The sequence below is a fragment of the Plasmopara halstedii genome, assembly GCF_900000015.1.
Source record: "Plasmopara halstedii genome assembly, contig: Scaffold_525, whole genome shotgun sequence".
Lineage (NCBI taxonomy): Eukaryota > Oomycota > Peronosporomycetes > Peronosporales > Peronosporaceae > Plasmopara > Plasmopara halstedii.
The window spans coordinates 1,275,595-1,301,549 of NW_020187445.1; the positions used below are offsets into that span (position 1 = coordinate 1,275,595).

A 25,955-nucleotide genomic window follows, 5' to 3' on the forward strand; every position below is an offset into this window, starting at 1 on the left:
GTCACATGGGCCTCGCCCGTGATGCCTCGGACCTCGTCCGACCATGTCATTCTTGGCATGCAGCAACTGCTTCGTGACATGAGCAGTGCTCAGTGGGTTACGTGTCACTCCACGCGCATCACAAGGGCCTCGCCCTTGATGCCTCGGCCCTTTGGCCGACCATGCCACTCTTGGTATGCAGCGACAGCTCCGATATTTGAGCTGCGCTCAATGGGTTACGTGCCGCCCCATATTCAGCCCGTGAGCCACGCTCGGGACTCTTATCCAATACACCTTTGGTGTTTGACAACTCGGATACTCCGATTTCCATCACATTGACCGTCCCGGTCTAGTGCTCGCGCCAATAGCTCTTTTGCTTCCTAGCAGAGGTGGGTTCATGTCTCACCAACGCTTCACCAGGAAACGTGCGTGGAGCCCCCAAGGTCTTCGCCCTCCAATCGATTTATGGCTCATGATGTTCTAATTATGTCATACCAAGAATGAGATTATACCTTGAATCCGAATCTACGACTGAACAGCGTTCCACGCAATTGACGTCAGGAAACTGGACGCCGAGGTCCACAGGGACCCTGGGCACCGTGACGTAAGTCCCCGACGCCATGCGACAGTGGCGGTGGCACTCGACAGCGCTCTCAGCGCTTCAGCATACAGCCGACTCCTTGTATCGTGGAGCGACGAGCATAATTGCCCGATGTCCCGGAGTGGATAAAGACCTTCCATGGTCTTGCAAAGCCCTTCATGGTCACTTCCACGACCAGCAAGCCCAGCTTGCGAACACGTTCCGTGTTCAAGAGCACGGAGTTACTTTGGGGTTGAGCTCTGCCACCTTCTACCTCTTCAGGCTAAACAGATCTCTATTCTTCCCCTGTAAATGGCTCGCACCTACTAAAATGGAGGATGATACAGCCAATCTGGGGTTGAATGACGATGAGATTATAGCCTTGTTTCAGGAGGCGGAAGGAGAGGAGAATGACGATCAAGAAAACAAAGATGTGGAAAAGCAGTTAGTCACGAATCTGGAAAAGCTAAAGAGCCTAGCAATTACTGCTTCTTTGCTGAAGGTGACGAATCCCACAAATACAGTGGTTCTCTGGCGCATTCGAGAACTGCAGAAATCTCAAAACGACGGCGACAGTCCAGGCTACCATCAGTTTGTGGCTGGTTTCATATTAGTCCAGCATGATTGCTTGGCACTTCACTGTCTTGCACATTTACAAAATTCATGTTTATAAAAAATGGTAGTTAATGCAGTACCTAACGTCGCATTATGTCCATGTCACAGAAAGACCTGAAGGGTAGAGTTAGGCAAAGCGCTATATACTCGAGCAACTCATAGTTGTCTACTATTTTACCAGTTATGAGTTAGTACTTGGCTATATACAAATAAGCTTAGTGGAACAAACTTTCATTAGTTATACGAGATCATTAGTTACGTTATCCGAGGGACGACTGCATACTAATGCTGTGGAAATCATAATATGTTTCGTCGATGAAATCTAGCTCAAAAAGACTTTACTCCTTTCCGAAGCATATTTGTAGCATTAAATAAACAAGTGAACAAATTGTAAGCATTTGGCTCAGGTTAAAAAAACTAACGTGTCAAGCAAAACAGATGCATTGGTATAAAAAGCACAAGAAACTGAATTTCTTACGATAATACAATTATTCGGCAAACGTTAACTCAAAATTTAAGTCACGATGAGTCCTTTTAATAATCCAAGTATGCACAACGCAGTTTCCGCGTTGCGGCTTCCACGCAGACTGAAAAGCTGTCGATTTTAGCTCCAAGCACTGACAAAGTTACGACATCATATTCTTGTATATTTTTAAAATGAAATTGGAAGTTACAAATTTTGTTAATTACCTACCAACTACTGACCATAGACCGGTTATTGTATCAATTTTGTGTGTAGTAAATGCTCCGTGTGCTTGGTCAGCGTCTTCTGTCACGTGGAGACTTAGTCCACACTTCGCGCTTCTTCTACGCGTCAGTCACTGTACTTCACGGACAACAGTCTAATCATACGAACAATACCACGTACGCTGTATACAAAAAGCTGTGATTTGCAATAAATACACTAACGAAACTTCGATTAGGAATGTGAACATCAAATTTAAGCTACGTGACGACACTCTCAAGGAAGTGAAAGCCAAGACGGGTATGTCCATTTTGGACGTAGCACATGCCAATGATATTGATCTTGAGGGTGCATGCGAGTCATCTATGGCCTGTTCCACCTGTCACGTGATTCTTGAAGATTCCGTATTTGACAAGCTGGAAGAACCGTGTGAAGATGAAGAAGATATGTTGGACATGGCTTTTGGACTAACGGATACGTCCAGATTAGGGTGCCAAGTTGTCGTACAAGAAACATTTGAGGGTACAATCGTGACGCTTCCTAAAGCCACGCGCAACTTTTACGTCGACGGTCACGTCCCAAAGCCTCATTAAGAATTTGTAAATCGAAAAAGAAAAAGAATTTTGAACGCGTCTTCGACAATTCAATTTTGATTCAATGGGTAAACCTGATCGGTTCCCTCCTCGTTATACGCGACATAAATTAAAAGTCTTGACAGTCTAACATCGAGTGAAGTTTAACTTTAAAGCAGATTCGGAGATCTGCTGCTTGTTCACACCCATTTCGGTAGTACTTCTACTGTCGCTTGGTCCATTCTCGAGCTCAGGTTCGATCGAAATGGCGAGTTCTGTTGAAGGTTTATGAAGAATTGGCATAACAGGTGAGAAGCTGGAGCTTTCTGGAGTCGAGACAACACTTAAGGATGAGCTAGTGGGATCCTCAATATTGCTTTTAACGCCTAGTCCTGCTGTGTTGCAAACGTATTCGACAGCAGCATGGACGCAATAAACGTAATACGACTCCTCACCATTTGCATTATCTGCCGTGATCGCAAAGTTCTCAAGAAGATGCAGCTGAGCGTGAATAGTCGGCAGTCGACAGTGCACCAGCACGTATGCCAACAACGGAAAGAATGTTTCCACAGAAAATTGAGTCGTGCCTAACACAAGGGCAGCTTCGTGATGTAAAATTACGACGCCATGCATCAACTCATCTAGCAAATCGCACGGTACAATACTATGCATGCCATTGAAGGCCTCAATCGCACGAACTAGAAAAACCTGTCGTGGACTTAAACTTTTGTGACTTGATCCATTAATCTGATGGCTAGGCAGATTCAAACGGATCTTTTGAACCAATTCAAGGGACACGCCAAGGTTCTCCATGGGCAAACCGCTCATCTCATGGCACTTCTTGCGCCACATTTTATCTTTCCTCTGGCACTCCCTCATTGATTTTTGATTAAAGCAGAGAACACCAATGCGTGGGAAGACAGTGCGCTGAATAAACACATTTAAGCTCTTGCTCACATCGTTCGCAACATCAAATTCGCGACGCACGCGACTTGTCAGTCTTTCAAGAAAGTCAAGAATTTGTTCAGGAGATGGGTCTTCTGCCCAAGAAGGGTGCTGACGGTGGCTCTTGTGATGCATATAGTCCCCAACCGTAGAATTCGTCCTTGATTTATGACCTTTTCGATCGTTTCTCTCCAATTCTTCAAAACTCACGACTGCGACGTCTCTTGAAAGCTGATATATCCATTGACAGATACGTGAGTGCTTGGACGAAAAGATGAGATTCTCAAAGTGAGCCTGTGCAATCTCCCACCAATCAGCTTGACACATGAGCTTGTTGTAATCAGAATAAAAGTCTTCCCCAGCTAAGACATCAAAAATTGTATCCACCTGGACATCTGTCAGTCCAGAAGAAAGAGCGGACTCACCGTTCGATTCAAAATTTGATGTCACATTCACACAACTCGAAGCTGATTCTTCCCTTGCATTACGCTGCACTAATCGATACCAGCTCACAGCTTCTAACAGGTTTGACAGCATCATACTCTTGACATGAGTCTTCTCAAAACAATCATTGCCATTGTGTAGCTTTGCTTGAGCTGCAGCACGTCGTCGCTGAGTCAAACTAGCCAGCAACAACGTGTACTGCTGATTCAAGACACTGTATTTGATGTCATTGTCCAACATCGCGTCTGCTACTTCAAATGAGTCGAGTTGCCGCTCCGTGAGCTCAAGATCTGGATTGTGTTCGGTTACTATTTGCAAGATGCCACTCACATGTCGACGATGACGCTGGAGCTGATTTAAAGCTCGGTGCGACACAGCTATTCCCAATTCTTCAACCAGGAAAGCCATTCCGTCAGCTTGAGACGTTTCATCTGTCCGTATACCACAAATCAAGCTCCACATGGCGTTTGGAGTTGCCTTCGAACGCTTAACTCCTGCTTTCTGCTTTATTGCTTGTTGAATCTGATTCAAACGCATCTTTTCCTCTGCAATACGAGTGTCCATATCGTGTAGACTGTCTTGTAACTTTGCACGTAACCTTGCAGACGTCATAGACGAGTACGGACTATCAAGATTAAAAGAGAATGCAAAACCAAACGTTGCTCGATCTCCAACGTTCTGTGAGTTTTCCACACTTGATACTCTATCAATTCTATAACGAGGTTCTAAAGGTACTGGTACTAATGCTCCGTTGAGAGTTAAAGTATGGTGCATTCTATTCCAATGAGCGTATCCAGATCCACAATTGTCTTGGCCAGCACCCATAACAGTGTGGCGATCGTAAAGTAAATTTTCGGTCCCAATTCCTTCCTCACTTGTGTCCGTTGTACAGGAATAGGCAAACGACCCAAACGGTCGGCGAGTCACAAATTGATGGCCTTTGTCATCATCATCTGCGACTTTGTAACTGCAGCAATTCTCACCCAATGTCGTTGTGACTCTTGCGTTGACTGGTGAGCACATTATTTCGTCAAACGATGTAGTTCGGGCATGCCGTGTGTAGCCATAAAAATTCTCGATAATTGGATGCGTAACCCAATCTGGTATAACCCACACGGCAGGCGCACCCACATCCTCCTTCTCTCGCGATCGTAATCGCCGTCGTGTGGGTGGACTAATGTCACTCTTCTGCTGCTTTTCTTGCTGCTGCTTATCTTGCTGCTGTGTATGCATGTTGTCTAAACACATAATTTCTAAGCTGAAGCAAATGGACTTGTGTGGTAGAGTCGAACGTTGCGGATGTACAACGTCGTTGTTGACTGGTCGCACTGAAAAGATTGACTGAAATATTTGCCTGTCGAGACTTAAGAAGCTAATACTTTAAATCTTTTAGCGAGAGTAGACAATAGAACGTACGTTGGTGCTTTGCTTGACGCTCGATCGAAAGAGGGGGCACGACACCTTTCTTTGCTCATTAGGTGTTGTCAAGCAACACGGATTACGCTTTCACGCAACGTAAGAAATGATAAAGCAACGTAAAAGGAGGGTTACGGTATAGGATATAAGGACCATTTTCCTTAGGTCGATAAATTTTTTGGCTCGACAAAAAACTCTGGAAAAAAAAACCGAGAGACTAAAGTCTTCAGTAACTGTGGAAGCTTTTCAATCATGTTGTGAACGTCGAATGATGCAGTCCGCACTGCTTAAAGTGCGTATCTTATTCACTTCTTCAACGGCTAGATGTCTACAACAATCACATGAGACTATAAGTTCAAGCATAACAGTTTACACATGATGCTTTCTTTCCGTTTACAATTTGGCCTAAATTTTACTTGCATTGACCTGTGTACAGACAGGACTGTAACGCAGGTACCTGGCTACATCTGCGACAAATTTAATGTATTGTTTAAATTTGTATACTGCAATTGTGTAACCCTGATTACAACTAAATAAGTAGGGGGGGAACCATCCTACGAAGGTTACGCTTTTGAAGAAGGTGATAACTTGGGCAACGTCGTGCTCGCTTTAACTGCTACAAAAGCGACATCAAGACGCTTAGCATCATGAGTGACATGCGGTTATTTATATACCGTAATGAGGTTGGCTCTGAGGGAAAGGTTCGCGACAGAGAAGACAAATTTGCTAGGACCATGGACCTAATGCTTTTGTTTATTCTAGGTGATGAACCTTAAAAGTAAGGAAAGTATTGCGAAACTTAAAAAAGTTGCAAGCAAGAAGCTTGGTGTGCGTGCAAAGCGACTATTTCTAGCTAGTGGCGCTGAGATCTCGGACGTTGATGAGCTTCAGAACAACGATACACTCTATGTCTCGCAAGGCGAGGCTTTTTACAAATCACTTGGTACGCGTCTTGTTATTCCTTTTTATTAGATAGAAAAAAACTTGACAAAAGCATGTTATGAAAGGTCCTGTAAATGGACAAGAGACGCTCCACATGTCGGTGTTGGGCTCTGGTGGTGTAGGCAAAAGTGCATTGACGCTACGCTTTGTAAGAGATTATTTTGTCAAAGATTGGGATCCTACAATTGAAGATGCGTACAGAAAAGCAATCACAGTGGACGATGGATTATGTATGCTCGAAATACTAGACACTGCAGGACAAGATGTATGTCGTCGCGTGGTCCTGATTTTATCAATCACTTATATCTCGCTCCAAATTTTTAGGATTTTGAGTCATTACGAGGGCAATGGATGATGGACAAGGATGGGTATGTTTTTGTATATAGTATGGACTCGCGCATTTCGCTTCATGTAAGTACAAACGATGTATCATCATTGATGGATTGAATAAACTTATGATTTGATATTGTCTTGATAGGAATTACAACCATTTTTTGATCTCCACCTTCAAATTAACGAAAGTCGTCGTCCATTACCACCAATTATACTCGTGGCTAACAAGAAGGATGTGGTAGAGAATGATCCGACCAAGTGTCAAGTAAGCACAGAGGAAGGTCGACAAATAGCACAGTCATACAACGCGCGGTACATTGAAACAAGTGCATTGACAGGAGCAAATGTGACAGCGGTTTTTGAGATGTTTGTACGCGAAGTGCGTCGAAAAAAAGTGCCCAAGCAGAAGAAGAGTACGTGTTTTATTCTGTAGCGTTAGATATCAAACTAGTTACATCTTGGTATGAACGCCATTTCGAGACGACTGATAGCAAAAATAAGCATGAGACTCCCGAAGTACCAGCACTTTAGGCGATAGACAGTAAGTAGAGCTCAAGATGGTCAAGTACATGATAGCACACGAGCAAAATGGCCCGCTAATGTGAAAAAAATATTCTTACAACATGAAAGTTTACACAGAAATTTTATGCTACCATGTCAACATCTCATCGCCGAGGTATTGAGATATTCAAACAAAGTTTCTGGTTTGGAGATGGGCCGTTGATATCTTCACATTGTTTTTGAGACAGTAGGCGATGCATGTGGACTGAATCGATTGGGACAAAGCTTGGTATTTTACGCTAAATAGAAAGAGTTTTTTGGACCTTTACACGAATTTGAACAATCTTGACAAGGTCTAAAGTGAACCCAAAAAATACTGTCGAAGTATTTGTCGCTGACTATAATGGCCTAACTTTACCAGTAAATGTTCCAGTGGGGACAAATCTGGGGGATTTATTAAATGCCGCATCCGAAAAGCCCTCGGTTTTTTATGAAAAAGGAAGTTTACTCGGCTTTGAAGATGAAAATCTGCAGTTGGATCATCCTGTGACGGCAGCCGATGCAAGAAGATGGACGGCCGATGAACCACTCCGATTGAAATTCAAGGTAAGAACAAGCATCTATCAGTGTAACGTACCTATTGACATCTTATGTATTGTGGATAGAGAGACAATTCATGTTCAATCGTGTGAATGATATAGAGACCAAGCTATAGGAACGAAGTTTCAGAATTTACAGTAAAGCACAACGGATGGATTGTAGGTCTTCTTGTTGGTGCCGCCAATATTTGTTTTTACAATGTGGACAAAAGATTACGGACATTCAGGCTGTAGGAACAGTCACAATCTGCTTCTTGTTGTGGACAATACGTTCATGTCCCCTTAATTTCAAAATCCATTGACTGTGGGTGCTGATTGTCATGCACAGTATCACCAAGTACATTAATGGACACAGTGATGTCGTTGGAGGGCGGTCATCACCAATTCTGAAGACATCAACACGGTTGACGTTTTATTTAAAATGGTATCGGTGCCGTTCCCTCACCCTTTGACTGCTATATGGCACTTCGCGGTCTTACGACACTGCACATGCGTATGGCCACACATGCTAAGAATGCTAAAGTTTTTGCCGAGTACCTAAAGAAACATCCTGCCGTCGAAAAGGTTTGTTATCCGGGCCTTAAACCCACCCACAGCACGAGATTGCCAAGAAGCAGGCGTCTGGGTTCAGTGGTATGGTGACATTCTATGTACGTGGCGACCTCGGAAAAGCTCGTTCATTTCTCGAGAACCTTCAAGTCTTCACGTTGGCCAAAAGTTAGGATGCTGTTGAGTCGCTGGCCGAGTCTCCTGCTATCATGATCCACGCATCAGTCCCGGAAGAGTTGCGTAAGGATATCGGCATCTCTGATAGCTTCATTCATCTTTTTGTCGGAATCGAGGGCTCTCCCGATATTATTGCTAATTTAGACCGTGCGTTTAGCTGCTAAGCCCAAGGTTGAATCTTACTGAACTTGGAGCTACATACCATGAGCCTCATTGCCAATGTAGATACTCCTAATTGGCGCTCACTTGCCTGAACCTTCAAATCTGCCTGAGTACATACTCAATTTCTTTTGCCACTGTAGCTCGAATTCGACGAACGTCATCTTGCTCAACAGCAAGTTTTAGCCAGTAGAGTGCCTGCGAGAAGTATCCTTGGCCATGGATGTGTATTTGTCTCAATGCGTACATAGCTTGCGCACTCCCTAGATCCACGGCCTTTAAAAATTGTTCACGGACACGTTTAATGCTTTGATCAACGCCATGATCCTAAAGGAAGACTATTCCGAGGAAAAATGAAGCGTTTGGTACATGCTCGCAGCTTTATCGATATAATTTGGCTGCGTACTGAAAGTCTCGTGGACATCATATTAGAATTCAGTGTAAACCAAGTTTAAGTTATTTTTGCTTAATTTTACACTGCACATCACCTGTCAAATCGTATTACTCAAAATGAGTATGTGCATATTACCTGTAAATGTAGATTATGCAAGTGAAATTGTGAAAACGAGCAGAAGTTTTCTGCGGCATGAGGCGACTACAAATTAAAAAGCTAAGACACTAGATAAGGAGTGATGTCGATTGGATATCTGCCCTTGTAATTGCAACTTGAGAGCGAAAAAAATTGCAGTGTGAGTAATGGCAAGCACGATTTGCATGAGCGATTATTTACTGTAGACCGACCAGATAGTGACCACAACAGGCAGACTTTCCAGTGAGCAGGTCTTTGTGGTGACCAGACGAACGATGGGCGTAGCAGTAAATTTAACTTTTGACGAGCAAGATGAAATGATGTATAGTACCAGTTTTAGGATATGGGTTGATGGCCTTAGAACATAGAGGAAGATGATGTGACCAAGGACAAGAAGCCCAAGTGCACGAAGAAAATTTGCTGCAAGAAAAAATGCCAGCTGCATTGCAATGATCACTTGCAAAGGCGTGCATACTTCCGTTCGTTTATCGTGGATTTGAATCTTATAGGGTTCGACCGAAAAAGCACTAAACGACTATGAATAGAACTAGAAGTAGTACTCTCGCAACTTAAAGTCTTGTGTTAAATAATATCTAGCGTAAAATATAGGCTGAAAAACATATATCGCCTTTTTTATAACGAAGAATTCAGTAACATCTCGGTCACAGTCAATTATAAATAGTGTCGTCAGTTCTGAGGATTTGCCAAAGTCCTCTCGTGACATTCACATTAACTGGATAAGCTACTCAGCATAACAATTTACGGTTAAAAAAGCTTCTTTATATACACTGCCATTTTCTATGTATCACAATATTGCTATTCATATAAAAACATTACTGACTTTCTTTGCTAATTTTTGTTTACGGTGCTGCTCTATAAATGATGATATTCGATTTTGGTCAATTGCTCCTTTTATCACAGACGTCGGACAACTTGCGTATCAAATGATAACATTTAATATAGACAGAGACAGGAGTCCATTAATCTTTGTGTCAGGCAAAATATGCTTGGAAAACTCAATTTTTAGGTCTTTGAGGCTTTAATACAGTGCTGCCGTCCAGTTCAGCAAGGTGTATATTCGACAATAAGCGTTTCAGAAACTTAGCTTTATTGAAATAATTATACAATCCTAATGTGCATTCTTTGTACGTCCAAGTCAATTATACACCTTTTTGTTAATCCAATTCAACACGTAGTCGTGCTAATTTGAATCTACATGAGACAATGTACATTGCAAGCCTGGAATACTTTTTACTTCATCTCCTGACCGGCTCCAACGGAATTCAGCACAGTGACAATAGCCAGACAATCGACTATGCTGTTAAATTGAGCTTGTCTTCGTTTTGAAGTAGTCAATTAAGACTCACTTTCCAATTTTCCACGTTCTTCACATTCAAAAAACCACTTGTCAATTTACGATGCAGTTTGCTACCACAAAGTTCTTCGAGAAATCAATTTTAAGCCCATTACACCGCCGTCAAACTTTGGGGTTAATTAAGCGTCAACACTTCGCCTCAACTGCCAATATCGCGAGTCAGCGTGGGTTAAACGAGACGACGCCATCCACTGAAAAGGCGAATTTTCCAAAGCCAACAAACATCACAAACGAGCCCGCCTACATTCCTCACTTCAAACAAACTCGTTGTACCACGAGTGAAAATGGGGAACCAATTTGGGAACACCCGATCGACCGCGCTGTGTATGACCTCAAAAAGATTTCCTCGATCGAAATTACTCATCATCCGATCAAAAAAATGCACGAGCGTGTCGCGTATTTGGCTGTAAAGGCGCTTCGCACAAGTTTCGACATACTCTCGGGTTACCGTGGACCAGGTGGTGCCATGACCGAGAAAGACTGGCTGAACCGTTGCCTCTTTCTCGAATCCGTTGCAGGTGTACCTGGTATGGTAGGCGGTATGTTACGGCACTTGCGCTCACTGCGCAAATTCAAGCGCGACTATGGCTGGATTCACACGTTATTGGAGGAAGCTGAAAATGAGCGCATGCATCTACTTATCTTTATGAACATTAAACAACCTGGCTACATCTTTCGCACTTTGGTCTTGGGTGCTCAAGGTGTGTTTTTCAATGGATTTTTCCTCACTTACTTAATGTCACCCAAGACATGTCACCGATTCGTGGGGTATCTTGAGGAAGAAGCCGTCAAGACTTACACGTGTCTGCTCAAAGAGATCGAAGATGGTCATCTGGAAGAATGGAAAACGAAAAAAGCACCACTGATTGCACAGACGTATTATAAATTACCTGAAACCGCGTCTTTGTATGACATGGTCAAGTGCGTCCGTGCAGACGAATGTAGCCATCGCGATGTGAACCATGCGTTTGCAGACCTGGACCAGAAGAAGGGTATTAGTCCATTTGTTCAGAATCAGTAGGACTGCTGTTAGACAACTTGGGAACTTTATGGATCGCATATAAAATCTAAATTGACAATTTTTTAACGAAATCGTTCTTTGAAAATTGAAGCTAAGCGAATAGTTACAAAACATTGTCATGTCAGATTGCCAGGTTTTTGTAGATGATAGCATGTAGCATCGACTGTTCTTCCATCTCGAGCTTTGGTGAAGATGCAAATTCAAACGTGGTGTTGTCTCGACGCTCTTTTGTTGACCTTCGGTGAATCTGATCGCATTTAAACATTCAAGCACAATTACTACAGATATTAAAATTTAAACTTTAAAATTTCTCCCATATATGGATAAGGTAGAAATTAGAATCACTTCTTTAAGGTAGCGGCATAGATGATTCTATAGGGTCCAGAGACACATAGGACCAAAATTTGAATGAGCTAGTCTATATTACGTCACTGATATATATGTTTGATCGCCTATCATTATTAATCCTGTGTAATGTCTTGTGGGAGGTTAGCAATTCAAGTGTCTGACGGAATTTTGCTGTTGTCATACCATTAGTCTGATTGAGTACCTGCGACCAGATCACTGTACTTTACTTTTTACGGAAGTTATAATGATACCCATCACAGTTTTGGTTCCAAAACTTTTGAATCTCGAACTATGTTGGAAGTTCTGTGGTGTTTTGTGTACGTACACCGTAATGGTGTACGTTCCTCGTTAGACCACATCGTGAATTCTATGGGGTCACAACCCAGCCTTGCACAAAGACTTTTCCCAAGACCTGCAGCAAAAACTCCAGTGCCAGCTGTAAGAGCATAATCACACAAAACACCCCTCCCTTTGATTACAAACTTAAGCGCCACACAACAGGATCAGCTTAAATAGACGAGGGTTTTATGGCCGATGCCATGGTCGCCTGACTAAGTGGGAAAGGTGGGATGAAAACAATCAAGCTAAATCACCAAGTTCCAACTTTTTACCACCGCTCGGCTTCGCGGTCTCCCGAAACGATGCTTTATGTTTGCTTTCCTCGCATAAAAGCCTTCTGAGGCTGACGTCTCCAACACTCGCTTCTCGCGCGAGATGCCTACGTTGTATGCCCCCTTCTTCCCGAAGCAGAGAGCGAATCGAATCTCGCAAAGAGGTTGACAAAGAAATGGTGTGGTTTCGAGTGTTTTTGCCCAGCTTCATAGCTCAAATTGCTTAAAACTAGCGTTTAGGCCACAGAGATCGTCAATAAAGACGCTACTTTAGCATCGAGCTTATGGCTTTGATCAACTTGACTCGATATACCGCTCGGCGCGCCACAGTACGATCCTTCAACACTTATTTGAAAGTGTATGTAGCTATGTCTGAGAGTGAAACTCGTACGCAAGATTTGCTTCGTGGGCACCTTCTGACTCCACAGATTATGACCCCTCAAGGGGATTGCTTACGGCTAGATCAGCAGTAGCAGCGTTAGACGATGCTCTGTACCTTAATAGTTGCGGTCTGATTACAGTGTCAGGGGGCTGTATGGCCCGACGCAAGCGTTGGGTAGAGAAAACCCGCTGCCTAACTAAAATTACTTGTGCCAAAAGATTATCAGTCACAATCTGGTAGCTACAGGAGCGCTTTGATCTGCATAACTTTGCCGCTTTTGCAGAGGAAGTGATTAAACCACTTCAGTTGCCTCTGGCCAATCATTCCTTTTGTACACACGATCGATGCCATGATAAGATGCGCAACAATACTGTCAAAGAGATTTTACGGACTTTGTTAAAGACTGTGAAACAGATTTTATGGGCTTTGCCAAATCTCAGAGGCTTATGTATATCCGACTTTTCTTCTAACTTGGTACATGATGATTCACCTATGTGAGAAATAAATATCAATTTTTTACGATATGTAGATGTCCTGACAATGCTAACCCACCAATACCAAAAGAATGTGCGGGATAAATCAGACCATAGACGGAACCCGAATTGAAATTAATCGTTTCACGCGCACTCGTTGAGTGGTTGCTCTTGTGTCACTTACGCGCTCGCTATATGTATATGATTATGAGGATATCGCTGGCTGCAGGCATATCCAACTGAGTGCAAGATAAAGAAGTAAGGTCGACAAAATTTTGCAGTACAATAAAAATATCGCTGCGAGACAATTTCCACTGGTAAGTCAAGTTGGCGGAGAGATAATGAAGTCTTCTAGGTAAGTGATCAGTTTAATTACAATTAGCTAGCTATTAAGCAGGCTAATAAACTCGTTTTGATCCCAGCTGTAGATAATGGCGCTAGAAGTCCTCTGCACGGCAAGACTATCGGCTGAGCTGTTTAGTAAAATCGCTAAAATGGTAATCATGTAAGACTGCTGCTATATTTCATGGCATTTACAACACCAGTGTGATCCGAATCTAAGTCGTATTTGATTCTATGGTCGTTCATGGACTATTGCAAAGCGGCAATGCTAAAGTGATCAAAATCAATATTGCTGCATTGAGTCCTGATATCCTCATTTTAGTGCTCTCATTTAGCTGGAATTAAACGTGATGTGGTGCTCCTGTTTCTCTGCTCTGCTTATTTCTATATTGTTGACCAGTAGCTAAGGCTAGCTTTACGCTCAGGCCAGCTGCATCACCAGCTACATTATGAATAGAAATAAGTTTTGCTCTGTTGTGTCATCATCTGTAATAGTTACGCCGAGAGCAGCGTAAAATCCATTTTCTTAGACACCAACACTGTTATCGACGGCGGCGTTAAAAGGTAAAATGAAAATTTTGTTCAGAGACTAGCAGGGCTCAGTTGAATCCGGCAAGCTGGTTGAATACACCGGAGCATTCGGAAGGTTTTTATTATTTCATGCCAGCGCTTTACCATTTGTACCTGATGTGCCACAACTATATTATGCTTGCTGAGGTGTAAGACTTTAGTCGACCGAGATTCCCTGCAAGAGAAGATGCCTTATATATAATCTTGTATTTGAGGTCCTTCTCATGAGATATTACTACACGTTGTATATCAAGCGGATACTTGCTGTGATATAGCAAATTATCAGGCCAGTGTCATTTCAGACGCTTTGACAAACAGTATAGCTGAACTCACAAGTTTTCGCTGCCCAGAACTTTAAGTAGCACAGCAAATTTGAGTATGCCTCGCACGCCTTAGCCAATGTATGTATTGACGCCATTGGGGTGACACGAATTTGCTTCAAAAACTTATCTAAAGTATCCGGGCTTCAAAAGTATATTCGAGCAAGTTTGCAAGACAGCCACGCATTTGTGACGGCTTGAACTCAGGCATAGTTCATGGTAGTAGGCAACAAGTTATGTCGACACGAATCGGTTGATTTGGTCCAGATGGGCCTGAATAGGTGCGCATAGAACGCTCTGCCAGTCAAATGACCGCCATTTCCGTTGAGCCCGATTTCTTACAAGGATGACGTAGAGTGCTGTGCTATGTCGACGAAATTTGCTCTCAGTTGTGCAAATAGTTGTCAGTCCAAGCAAATTCCGTAAATCCTCAGGGTTAGCGGTACTCGCTAAGTCACAAAGGCTCTGAAGTTTAACTCATTGAAAACTAGCACTCATGATGATATCTTTTCTGCGCAAAATCACATTGTCGACGTTGGTAGACATCATATTAAAGTGCGTACACTCGAGCACTGCTCGCAAGGGTCCGAAATGGATGTCAACAGCATTATCCATGTTGTTTAACGTTATGGACGAGTATGTCATCAAAATAGATCGACGCATAGACAATATGCAGTGTAAGTAGTTGGGTCACTGGACGAATGAATGACACAGGTGTATTTTACGCGTTTGAGGCAGATCTTAGAGTATCCTTGGCTTGGAATTTTGATTGTATAAAGCTAACTGAAAAAATCTACAATTTCCATTTGCATTGACATGCTGAATGGGGAGAGTTACCCCCTACCTATTACAAATTTCACTTTGTAGTTTGCACGATAGGAAGTATTAACGACGACGCAGCGCTCCTTCAATTAAAATCATGTGGCTGGCAGTATTTAGTATCAGTAGTCAGGTCAATCCGGGAAAAGCACTCTCTTGTCAGTATTTCGCGGTACTCCGCCGACATATGAAGAATGGTAGAACTTGAGCATCGCTGGCCCGTTCCTCATCCTCCGCGCTCTTCGGGTACTTAAATGTTAGACTCAACTATAACGGACCAAAATCTCCAGAATGATCTCACCATCTCAATTCCTTGCACGCAAGGCTTCTCAATCTCAAAACGAGCTTTTTTATAGAAATTATACCACTTTTGCCTTTCATTTACGAGATTACAACGGTCGCATCAGACCCGCGGAGCTTCAGTACTTGATTTACACAGTGTTCAGTTGTCAGCTAAGCTGCTCAGTCACACTGTGACATGGATGTGCCGCCCTAAGTAACATCTAGACCTCGCCACACGCAGATTGCTCTGGTCTCTTCAAATCGACTTTTCGGAAGACTGCAGCCCTACGCCACCGTGACACTTCTCGACACAGGAATCCCCGGAAAACGCGAGCACAAAGCTATCCCTGTCATCCAAGATTTCTCAAATAATATTGCTGGCTGCAAACTATCCCTGAAAACCTCATGCATTGCGCTAAGTGTCGCTGCTTCGTGCAAAGGCCACGAGCTCTGCTTTCTAGCCGAGATGCGACCATAAATCACCAAAGCTCTCTCAACTTTTTGTAAAAGCCAAATTGACCTTGTTCTTGAAGTAAGGTCAGCTTCATAACCACCATTTTGATATAGGGACAATACTCGTGATGGGTCTGCTAGAACAACAAACTATTTACCTTTAAAAAATATATGATGTTCCTTAGATCTTCAAGCAGGAACGATCCGCCCTCTGCATTAAGCTTTTGGAGTGTCCCGGTGAAGGACTCACGCATATAATAGGATGATCAAAGCTCGGTTTCTTAAACTATCGATATCAACTCAAATATTTAATCGCCATTTAACATCTTGCTGCTATTATGTAGTATTCATTTCTTAACAAGCTTCTCATGCTGGAAGACTGACACGTCTTTTCAACGAAGTACGAACCCTTTCATGATGTTCGTACATAATTCACTTTCGTCCATCGGGCTTCTTCACGGGGCCCCATCACCAGCTGTTCGTACCAAAATTCTTCGCAATTGTTACATTGGTCCTTTGCGCGGCACATGGACTACAGATTTTACGCTCTGTTCGGTAAAATCTCCTGTTGTAGATAGCTGAGCGCAAATAGCACCATCTTAAGCTAAATTAGATTCTTCGTTTTTGATTCAGATTCGGAACAATATACGGATCTACTATCTCAATGACTCGCTATTCGACGCCCGGCTTAAGTTAGCGAACCTACCTTTTTGTACTACTTCATGCAGATTTTGAAGAAAGTATTAGCGACTGCGGGATATTGTGCCAGAGGTGGTGAGGTGTAAATTGGGATCGTGTATCGTAGTCGGTGTCAGGTCCGGTGAAAATAGAAAATCGTATTTCAGGAGTAGAAGGACGTAGCATAGACCGCTTATTCCTGTCACAATGTGACGGTACATTTGACTCGACAGTACATCGTGACGCGCACAATGTGCGAATCAGTGAGGCTCGAAGGTTTGCGATGCGAAAATGTTTCACTCGTAAACAAGGCGACGGGGTAGTTCAATAAATGGAGATCAACTACGATTTTTCCGGGTAGAAGCTCTCATGGAGCTTAAACAATAATTTCTAGGGGATCTTTGGAAAATGTTGAAGACGGTGAAATCTTCGAAACGGCTCGGCTGGTACAAGAACGAGCAGAGCTTATAATCCGTCATAGATAAGTCTGAGATCAAGAACACTCGCAGATCCTTTAGTATGAAGAGTGGGAAAGCTTAGGATTTCAACCGACCTTGTTATGAGGTAATCAATGACGTCGAGGTGAGTTGTGTCATGGCGTAGTTTCTGGAGCTAACTACGTTCATTGGGTATCACAAGGGACAAGTGGGCGTTCTTAGCGCTTTTTATGTGCGAAGTACGAAGCGTCGCTGAAAGAGCAAACCTATCCATGTAAGAAAGGCTAACAGCAAGTGTAATTTGTGTATGCTTAAAATGCAGCTTCTATTTATGCGCCAGCGTCGACTCCTATAAACATGCTGCAGAAAAGCATGGCCGACTGCACCTTAATCAGCCCGCTTGACATAGCTGATGTTGGATAGAAATCACTCATAGAAGGCCGTTCATTGCTCTTTACTTTTGGAGTGAGTTGTTCCGAAAATTGCTAGTACTGCTAAGAAGATTGACTAATGCAATAGTGACGCGTACTTTGTCTGGCGGTCCACAAATATACCTCACGATGTATTCGTTCAGTTTCGTGCAGAACACGGGAGTTCGGATGTGGTCATCGATTTTAAGCGCTTGCAAGCAGTATTCGAGCATATCACGAGCATGGATAAGGGTCGATTATATCTCTTTTTGTTGTGGCTTTTCGAATTATAGTTTGCAGGATGTTTACATAAAGAAGACAATCATAGAAAAGCAGTTCTCTGTCTCGACAGGATATAAGAAGTGGCTTGACCTTACCAAGCACTTGCACAAGTATAGTACAAATCTATGTTGATTTGTCACGAATCCTCACAAATCTTCCTAAAATTGGACTTAAATGGCGCTGGGGAGCAGCAGAATAGACGGTTAGTAAGGTTACGAGCAAAAGAGTATTATTGTTCCGATTCTTGCCCGGCGAATTCGAAGCGGCCACCTCGTGTCGTCTGTGATGCGTTAAACTTTGCTATAGGCTGTGCTTTAGTCCAAGTAGATGTCAATGGGCATGAACGCATCATAGTTTGAGTCTCGCTTACAAAAACGATAGAGAAAGGCTATTTTATTCATGAAAACAGGTAAAGCTGACAGTTCTTCTTTCCTATCAATATTCTAGGTAAAGCATGACATCGCAACCTTTATAAACGTTTGAGCAAATGACCCTTTCGTTGTTACCAACCCTCACTGTTACCGGTGAGAATACAGCCAATCTGTTCCTTGGAAAAAAATCATGCCAACATCGCTTGATGGTGGTAATTGTTGCAAATCATGAACCCCGTATTTCAGCAAAGATGTAGCAAATTTGTTCAAGGGGGTTGGGCACTAATATTATATGCCCGAAGATGGCTTTGTGTACATAGTTGGTCAGGCGACACAGATCGTGTAAAGTGCGTGATGAGGATAAACCCAAAGCACTCACCCGAGGAGGTCACGGTGCTGAGGAGATTCATTAAATTTTTGCAAAGTTACGCTGTACAAGTCTACAAACTGTACTTATTTCTTCATCAATCGTTTAAAAGCCCCCTGATCCGGTCTTGGTGTGGTAGGGTCTGTCGATACGATTTAACTTACTCATTCAGCTAACCATCGCAGCAAATCATATGTTATGTCTAAACTAGATTGGGCGTCATGCGACGAGTAAGCGACGCTATAGATATATTTATATGTATTTTAGATGCGAAATTATAAAATAATAATAATTTATTTAAAATAAAAAAACATGGCAAGGCTGCGTAAAAGCATCATGCGGCTTCCAGAGGAAGGCAAATCATACATGAACATATAGGGGATGAAAAGTTTATTAGAGGCTATTAACCTAAAAGACACATGCAGTGTCTGCAGTCTATGTTGCGAGTTTGCTATAACGGAGTGTTAACGGCTTTAGCCTGTAACCCGATAAGGTTGAGAGCCGCATTCAGTGTCCCGAAAAGAGTGTGCACACATCCTGCGTTCTACGTAGGATTGTAAAAAAACACTTCAATAACTCAAAGTTTAATCCACTAGAATGTGAAGCGCAGTGTTGGAGGTCGAGGAACATCTTAATCATTCATTGTAAAGAAGCTTATTTTTACTCCACAAAAGCGATTCAATTTGGAACCGCATGTTATCCCCTCCATCCCGGATGGCTCTCGTGACCTATCTCGGTTATGGCGGCAGGCTGGATTTCTTCCAAGTGTCTCAGAATGTGGCCGATACTGATATAAGCCAATTATTGATGTACCCTCTGATCTACACCGCTCGATTTATACAGGTGAGATTTACCTTCGCGAAGAGCGAGAAGTAAGCCAGCGGGTTCGTCAGGTCTTTACCCGGTTTGCGGTGATGCGAAAGAGATATTCATATTCTAGAAGCTTGGGGGAGATTGATGATTCATTTCGACAAATTATTCTGGCGCCATTGCCGCTCGAAACTTGTTGTACACTGTTCTGCTACCTTGTTAAAGGCAAAGAAATGCCCTGCGTAACGCGTTTTTTTACCATCGAGCGGGGATTCGCCTTGCTCCAAGCCCGGTAGCTGCACCAGCAGGTTCACGTAGATGAAAAGTATTTTGTAATCAAAACTTGAGGTTTTCAGTTTTCGCATCGACGTTCTCGTCGCGATTCTAATTTTGCGAAGATAAGTATCAAGGACATTAAATCTGACGTCTGTTTCACCGTAACTAGCTTGGAAAGCTGTGAGTCTGGTGAGAAATCATTTTTCCTCACTAAGTGTGCAAAGTGAGTACGACAGTTTGCGGTACTTTCGCCAACTTTGGTACCAAGAATACAGTTCTCAGGGTGATTACAAGCTCATACAGTTGCTGTTGCCTTAGACATAGACGAGGATTTTGAGAAGCAGCGACCTGACGGATTAGAAAGCGCTCATGGGCCAATTCAAAATACTTTCGCTCTCGGAGGGCGCAAAATGTCTGAGCGCTTAGGCATGTAATGGCTCTGCCGCGACGGCGGGTAGCTTTTGATGTCTTAAATCTACATTCATGACGTCATTGAGCCCGCAACAGTGGTTGTGAACTCATACAATTGCTGCTGCCCTAACGGCAGACGATTCTCTTGAGAAGCAGCGACCTGACGGATCAGAAAGTGCTTACGGGACTACTTTAAATGCTTGATGCTCTCTGCGGGCGCAAGATGTATGAGCGCTTAGGCATGCAATGGCTCTGCCGAGGTCGTGGATAGCTGTAGAAATATAGATTCTACTTTCATTACGTCGTTGAGCCCGCAACAGCGATTGCAGATTTTGCGCTTGCAGACAGGCAAGCTCGGCTCGCTCAGCCAGTTCTTACACTGAATAGCAAACTGAGAGTCGTTATGAGCTCTGCGGCGGGTTGTCAAAACGCTCTCCGCTGTGATGACGGGCACAAAGTGTGCAACTCATGCAGAGGCACAGAGAAGTGCAGCAAATATTTTGTCCAAAGAAACGGCTTGCCTTATGGCTCTTGGTGAAGGAATATTTTTATAAGAAAGCAGACTACGTTTGCTTTCTTATAAAATAATCACCTATTCCTTCTAGCTCCGATACTCAATAACGCAAGTTGTACATAATGCATTTTTCTTATAGAAGCTGTTCTCGTTAGTTTATACAACGTGCTCAAAATGCAACGAAAAAAATGCATCATCTACAGACCAGTATCAACATTAAAGTCAATAAATTTTGATTGGTTATTTTGTATAATGTGTTGAAATGATACCATTGCTCTTTATGATCAAATGTGACATATATGGTACAACACAAACTATTATTAAGTGACAATAGAATCCTATTCATTACATAGAGTGAGGCTAGCAGCCTACTATCTCATAATAAAGTCCTATCGTTCTAACAGTTACTGCTTATAAATCCGAGAGGAATAAAATTAATGAGCATGTGAAACAATAAAACCTCCCCAGCAAAATTTGTTTCATACTGTGGTCGTACTTGTTGTATATATACAAATATTGGGCGATTCACGAGAGCCCACTGCTTCCCTGGTTCTTCTCCTTCACTTGCATGTTTCAGCGCCTGCTCATACAAACGTGACTCGCAACGAGAAATCTTTCTTACATGCTTAGCGAGCGGCTAGAAAAAGCGAATTTCTCGCAGCCGACAACCTTAAGGCTGTACTCGGCGAGGCAGCCGAGGTGCTTTCCAACGAGAGCGGTCACAGCAGCTTCCCAAGTCCCGACCCAGTCATAGTATTTGGTCACATGAGAGGCTCTCTGTTCTGATTCTGGGTGGAGCGTATCAATCCATCCTCTGTGCCTTTGCTGGCGCGGTTATTTAGCAAAAAATCTTTCTCTGATAATAGCATTACGACAATCCCGTTCCACATTCATATTGAGCTTCGCTTTAAGTCCCAAGTACAATAGTACGTACCAAGCTAAGAATATGTTTAGTGATTGCACCTTGACGTTCAAGCTCTGGGGTGTTCTTTCCTTCCCCCGGTATCATTCTAAGATGCTCATATTAGTCGCCACAAAGAAACAAGCCAATGACAGTGCCATCAGTACCCCACGTCGTCCTTTGTCGTCAAAAAATACATCATCGAATTCTGAATTGTCAGACAACAAAAATCTCATCGATTACGAAAATTGGAAAGGTTTCTGGTGACAGGTCATCATTTTTCATGTGTGAACTCAATGTATAACAGTGGTGGGCATAGCTTTCAAACTTGTGATTAAATCATTTTTAGCTTCTCCAGCGAGACAAACCATAAGCATCTCCAGGAGTAAACAACGCTAACCGAAGAAATCTTAAATGATTTATCGAGCAACAAGAAACATTCTGAAATATTTGATTATCGCTTTTTGTAGACTTCAGAATTAATTAATACATCAAAATTATTTCTTTTCAAATCAGCTTTATTTTAGTACTTCTAAAACCCCAACTCTTAAACTCATCACCACATCGAACATGGTCGAACGTCTTAATATGGTGAGAGACAAGTGGAACAATTTTGCCGTGCGCTTCACGGAGACGGCAAACAAGCGCATGACTTTGCAATGCTCCCGTCATTTACACTCACATATGCAACTTGATCGTGCTCGTAACATTCTCGAAGTTGCAGCAGGAGCTGGTCTTGGTTCACTTGACGTCGTTCAGTACCTTTTAGATGGTCGGTCCGAGTTATCAAAAGACGTCAAGCGAACATTTTTAGTCACAGACTTATCGCCCGTAATGGTTAATTTAGCCGAAAAGAATTTGAACGGTTCAAGTACAGAATATGTCGAAATTAAGTGCAAGGAAGCAAATTGTACGTACGCTGTTCTAATTTTTTAGATTCTTTCTTGTATATGTGATTCTTCTCATTTTCTTAGGCCAAGAACTAGTCGAAGTAGCAACTGAATCGATCGATCGTTACATTGCAAGCTTATGTCTACAACTTACTCCAGATCCAGATGCTTTGCTTCGTGAAGCAAGCCGCGTATTAACTCCTGATGGTATTGCAGGCTTTACGATTTGGGGATCCCCTGATCGTAGTGGTCACTTTGTCATAACTTCGGCTGCGAATAAAGAATTGGGCTTTGAAGAAAATTCGCATGAACATACAAATTTTATCATGGGAAAAGATCTTATAGCACTACGTCGTCGATTTGACGCTGCTGGCTTCAAATGCGTGCAAATCTGGCCGTTCCAGTGCGTCGTTGAGTTATGGAGCGCTGAAGAATTTGCTAAATTTCAGGAAGACACGTACCCTCTTGACGATCAAGAGCTTAATGCAAAACGATTTGCTATTGTCAAGCGTATGGCTTCGGAATGGCTTGCAGAAGGCAAACCTATAGGTCTGGAAACTTACCTGATTTTAGCCAGAAAGTAGATCAGATCAATCATCATGTTAGATCATAAACTTCAAATGGGAATTCATAATTGGTTTGTACTGATGCTATAAATAAAAATAGTATATAGCACAAACTAATATTGTTTCAGTTGCAATAGTATTGTCTAAAATCAATACATTACCACATATGTATCAATTTCAAAAATAGCAAGATGCATATCAAAGCTAATATTCACGTCTGAATCTTTACATGGCTTCCCGTATCAACGCCGTCCAACGCCACGCTTCAGCGAAATTTCCGATAAGTTACAAGTCTCCAGTAACATCTCACATCCTTGATACTTCACAAGGACGACCGGCTTCTAATGTACTCGTAGAGCTACAACATTATCATTCCGATCATTGGATTCACATCCACGAGGGACGAACAAATGCCGATGGACGTGTTCATAGCCACTTGGTACCGGAAACTCTACACTTTAAAGCTGGAACTTACCGTCTTGTATTTCATGTACAAGAATATTTTCAAAGTCATGGAATTGCCGACTTCTTTTATCCTGAAGTGACAATTGCTTTTATTGTCAAAGACCCAACTCAGCACTATCATGTTCCCTTGCTTCTTAATCCCTTCGGATATTCCACCTACCGTGGCAGCTAAAACAAAGCTTGAGTCATGATGATAAACAATAATAATACAATGTCAAACTTCTTCTATATTGAAGGTGATGACGTCTGTGGATTCAAATCATCAGACTCATCTTTCCGAGCTTCATTCCGTTGTTTCAAGGCTATTTGATACTGCGGTAATCTTGAAAAACCCTTCATCAAGGGTAATTGAAAATCAATCTGAGTGTTCGATTTCGGACGTTCCACAACATGGTTTTGAGGTGGTGATGGCTCTTGGTTATTTACTGCACGTTTTGTATCTAGCGCAGTTATCTTCTTAACGATATTTCCTGAAGATGGCCGAACAAGTGCTGGCAACAACGTTAATGGTCGCTTAAAAGTTGCTGAAAGGTGTCGAGATTCTCGCGGTCTCGATGCTCTGACTGGAGGACATAACGGCTTCGGCAGTAGTTGCTGGTAATATGCCAACTCACTTTTAACCGAGGCTGTATCCTTCTTCACTCGATCCTTTGCAGCGTTAATGAGTTCGTTAAACTCCTCTAGTTCGATCATTACGCTTGCGTCAAATGTGACCATCTTTGGAGCCAACACGTCTGCATTTGGTGACATTCTAGTTGAATACAAAGCTCTGGTCTGAGTAATTCGCCGTCTTCGTAGCGCCATAATCACTGCTTGAGCTTCATGCTGTGACTGAATGGTAGTCAAGATGGGAGGAGGTGAAGATGAGTATTCGATACAATCACGTGTAGACAGTGACGGTCGCGAAAGAAATGACCGACTGTCTCTACGTCGAATGTCAGATTTGTCATTCTCAATCAATGTTTGTCCAGCATGACTATCGACCCCATCAGATTGGTGCCCTTGATTCGAACAAGTTTTCCGCTTGATGTCGTCAAAAAGTCTCAACGGTGGAGATTTTATGTCTGGTAGAGAGGCTGGAAACAGTGTATTTCTTTCTTGATTATATCGAAAAGGCAGTGACGTCTTGCTTTTCCGGGCTTCAAGTCGAATGACAAGCTTACTTAACTTCGTATGAATGACAATTCGGTCTTGAAAGTTGTCCCACACGTAATCACTCTCAGACGCTTTCGGAATAAAAAAATTTACGCGGTATATTTGTGGCTCGTTCAAATATAATATGCTCTCGAATGGAGATAGTGTAGCATCAGCTACTGATAACTCAAACCGATGTGTTGAAAGAGGGGAAACAATTATCGGAATACAAGCATCTTCATGTGAATCATAGTCCGAGTTTCGGCCTCGTTCCAGCGTCAGTGTGAAAATCTGCTCGAAATTTGTCTAGAGATCATTTGTAAATGATGCGGCGTCAGACTCTTATGCATTGAATAACGGCTCAAACGTACCGCCACCTGAGAGTAATTATCAAACTGTACTAGACTTTGCGACGCTCGCAATACGAATTCCTCATCGTTAATCAAGACGAGCGTGGAGATTCCGGCATCATTGATGCAATCCGTCATTGCCGTTTACGATGGAGAAACCCAGAAATGTTGCGGTCATGCTGAAAATAGGTCGATGTAACAGCACTGAGTCGTCTCAGGCGGTGACATATCTCTGCTTGCGTTACAATTGCGACCGTTCTGTTCTCCGCGCGTTCGTAAAATTAATTTTGTTCGATAAATGTTCAATCTTTGAAGCTTAAAACAATGACAGAACGGCATCAAGAAACGCGTTTGTTTCATCATTCGAAACTGTAAGGAACATTACTAAGCGCAATACCGTTGAGACCAACGCATCCTTCTTCAGCCAAGTTGGACAGTCGCCATGAAGCCGATGGTCAGCCTGTCGTAGTGCAGAATAAAATTTGAGGCACGTTTCTAATTGCTCATTCATACCAAAGTGACGTTGATGACCACATGACAGAAAATCCTTCACTTCCGCTCCCTACGCTTTGCATTTGTGCGCAATCGGCTCGACCGGGTCTCAAAGTATTATCTGGTGTATCGCTTTCGACGTGGAGGGAGGACGACAAGATGCTTCGATGTAAGATTTGTGCCAAAAAGTTTGGTCTGCTTCGTCGAAAACATCATTGCCGAGCAGTAAGTTGACATCATTCGTTCTGCATGATCTAAAACTCACGAACTCTTTCGTCTCATAGTGTGGAGACATTTTTTGTCGCCGGTGTCTAGGATTTTACTTGGTAAACATTCCTGAACAAGGCGTTGACATGACGTATACTTGTGATAACTGCGTACTTAAAAACAGAACCAGGATCACTCTAGTAGAGAACGTCAAGTTTCCTTTTCCAAATGAGTCGCATGCTGCACGACTTCGCTTTAGCAGTTCAGTTGATTCCTTATCAAACATGACTACTAGGGACTGCATTCCGTCAACAGCCGCAGTTTCGCCGACCTCTTTTTCTTGGCCGATCGCGCAAGCCATTTCTTTGTCACA

The 25,955-nt window shown here is 42.7% G+C and overlaps 10 protein-coding genes across 10 annotated transcripts; 8 read left to right on the top strand and 2 right to left on the bottom strand.

Moving 5' to 3' along the window:
• Positions 1-890: 890 nt before the first annotated feature.
• Positions 891-1,232, top strand: PHALS_10882 (uncharacterized protein; the record flags this gene model as incomplete). Its single annotated transcript, XM_024726385.1, has 1 exon — positions 891-1,232. The coding sequence occupies one exon, from the start codon at positions 891-893 to the stop codon at positions 1,230-1,232; it is 342 nt and encodes a 113-aa protein (XP_024577067.1).
• A 684-nt stretch (positions 1,233-1,916) lies between these two features.
• Positions 1,917-2,452, top strand: PHALS_10883 (ferredoxin 1-like protein; the record flags this gene model as incomplete). Its single annotated transcript, XM_024726386.1, has 2 exons — positions 1,917-2,038; positions 2,098-2,452. The coding sequence occupies 2 exons, from the start codon at positions 1,917-1,919 to the stop codon at positions 2,450-2,452; spliced, it is 477 nt and encodes a 158-aa protein (XP_024577068.1).
• A 126-nt stretch (positions 2,453-2,578) lies between these two features.
• On the bottom strand, positions 2,579-5,295 carry PHALS_10884 (Vacuolar sorting protein 9; the record flags this gene model as incomplete). The annotated part of the gene is made up of 2 exons (XM_024726387.1): positions 2,579-5,174; positions 5,237-5,295. The coding sequence occupies 2 exons, from the start codon at positions 5,293-5,295 to the stop codon at positions 2,579-2,581; spliced, it is 2,655 nt and encodes an 884-aa protein (XP_024577069.1).
• Positions 5,296-5,611: 316 nt separating this feature from the next.
• Positions 5,612-8,001, top strand: PHALS_10885 (ras-like protein; the record flags this gene model as incomplete). The annotated part of the gene is made up of 14 exons (XM_024726388.1): positions 5,612-5,719; positions 5,778-5,816; positions 5,872-5,937; positions 5,999-6,179; positions 6,244-6,443; positions 6,503-6,589; positions 6,657-6,890; positions 7,043-7,052; positions 7,142-7,187; positions 7,261-7,301; positions 7,434-7,618; positions 7,678-7,698; positions 7,775-7,841; positions 7,940-8,001. 14 exons carry the CDS (start codon positions 5,612-5,614, stop codon positions 7,999-8,001), a joined length of 1,347 nt encoding a protein of 448 aa, XP_024577070.1.
• Positions 8,002-8,070: 69 nt separating this feature from the next.
• On the top strand, positions 8,071-8,501 carry PHALS_10886 (cystathionine gamma-lyase; the record flags this gene model as incomplete). Its single annotated transcript, XM_024726389.1, has 3 exons — positions 8,071-8,175; positions 8,229-8,261; positions 8,334-8,501. The coding sequence occupies 3 exons, from the start codon at positions 8,071-8,073 to the stop codon at positions 8,499-8,501; spliced, it is 306 nt and encodes a 101-aa protein (XP_024577071.1).
• Positions 8,502-10,443: 1,942 nt separating this feature from the next.
• Positions 10,444-11,421, top strand: PHALS_10887 (alternative mitochondrial precursor; the record flags this gene model as incomplete). The annotated part of the gene is made up of 1 exon (XM_024726390.1): positions 10,444-11,421. One exon carries the CDS (start codon positions 10,444-10,446, stop codon positions 11,419-11,421), a length of 978 nt encoding a protein of 325 aa, XP_024577072.1.
• A 10,627-nt stretch (positions 11,422-22,048) lies between these two features.
• On the top strand, positions 22,049-22,952 carry PHALS_10888 (hypothetical protein F442_22057; the record flags this gene model as incomplete). Its single annotated transcript, XM_024726391.1, has 3 exons — positions 22,049-22,250; positions 22,326-22,388; positions 22,453-22,952. The coding sequence occupies 3 exons, from the start codon at positions 22,049-22,051 to the stop codon at positions 22,950-22,952; spliced, it is 765 nt and encodes a 254-aa protein (XP_024577073.1).
• A 211-nt stretch (positions 22,953-23,163) lies between these two features.
• PHALS_10889 (5-hydroxyisourate hydrolase) lies at positions 23,164-23,571 on the top strand (the record flags this gene model as incomplete). Its single annotated transcript, XM_024726393.1, has 1 exon — positions 23,164-23,571. The coding sequence occupies one exon, from the start codon at positions 23,164-23,166 to the stop codon at positions 23,569-23,571; it is 408 nt and encodes a 135-aa protein (XP_024577074.1).
• Positions 23,572-23,624: 53 nt separating this feature from the next.
• Positions 23,625-25,021, bottom strand: PHALS_10890 (uncharacterized protein; the record flags this gene model as incomplete). Its single annotated transcript, XM_024726394.1, has 2 exons — positions 23,625-24,839; positions 24,905-25,021. 2 exons carry the CDS (start codon positions 25,019-25,021, stop codon positions 23,625-23,627), a joined length of 1,332 nt encoding a protein of 443 aa, XP_024577075.1.
• A 396-nt stretch (positions 25,022-25,417) lies between these two features.
• On the top strand, positions 25,418-25,814 carry PHALS_10891 (run and fyve domain-containing protein 1; the record flags this gene model as incomplete). The annotated part of the gene is made up of 3 exons (XM_024726395.1): positions 25,418-25,600; positions 25,660-25,701; positions 25,767-25,814. The coding sequence occupies 3 exons, from the start codon at positions 25,418-25,420 to the stop codon at positions 25,812-25,814; spliced, it is 273 nt and encodes a 90-aa protein (XP_024577076.1).
• Between the last annotated feature and the right edge of the window lie 141 nt (positions 25,815-25,955).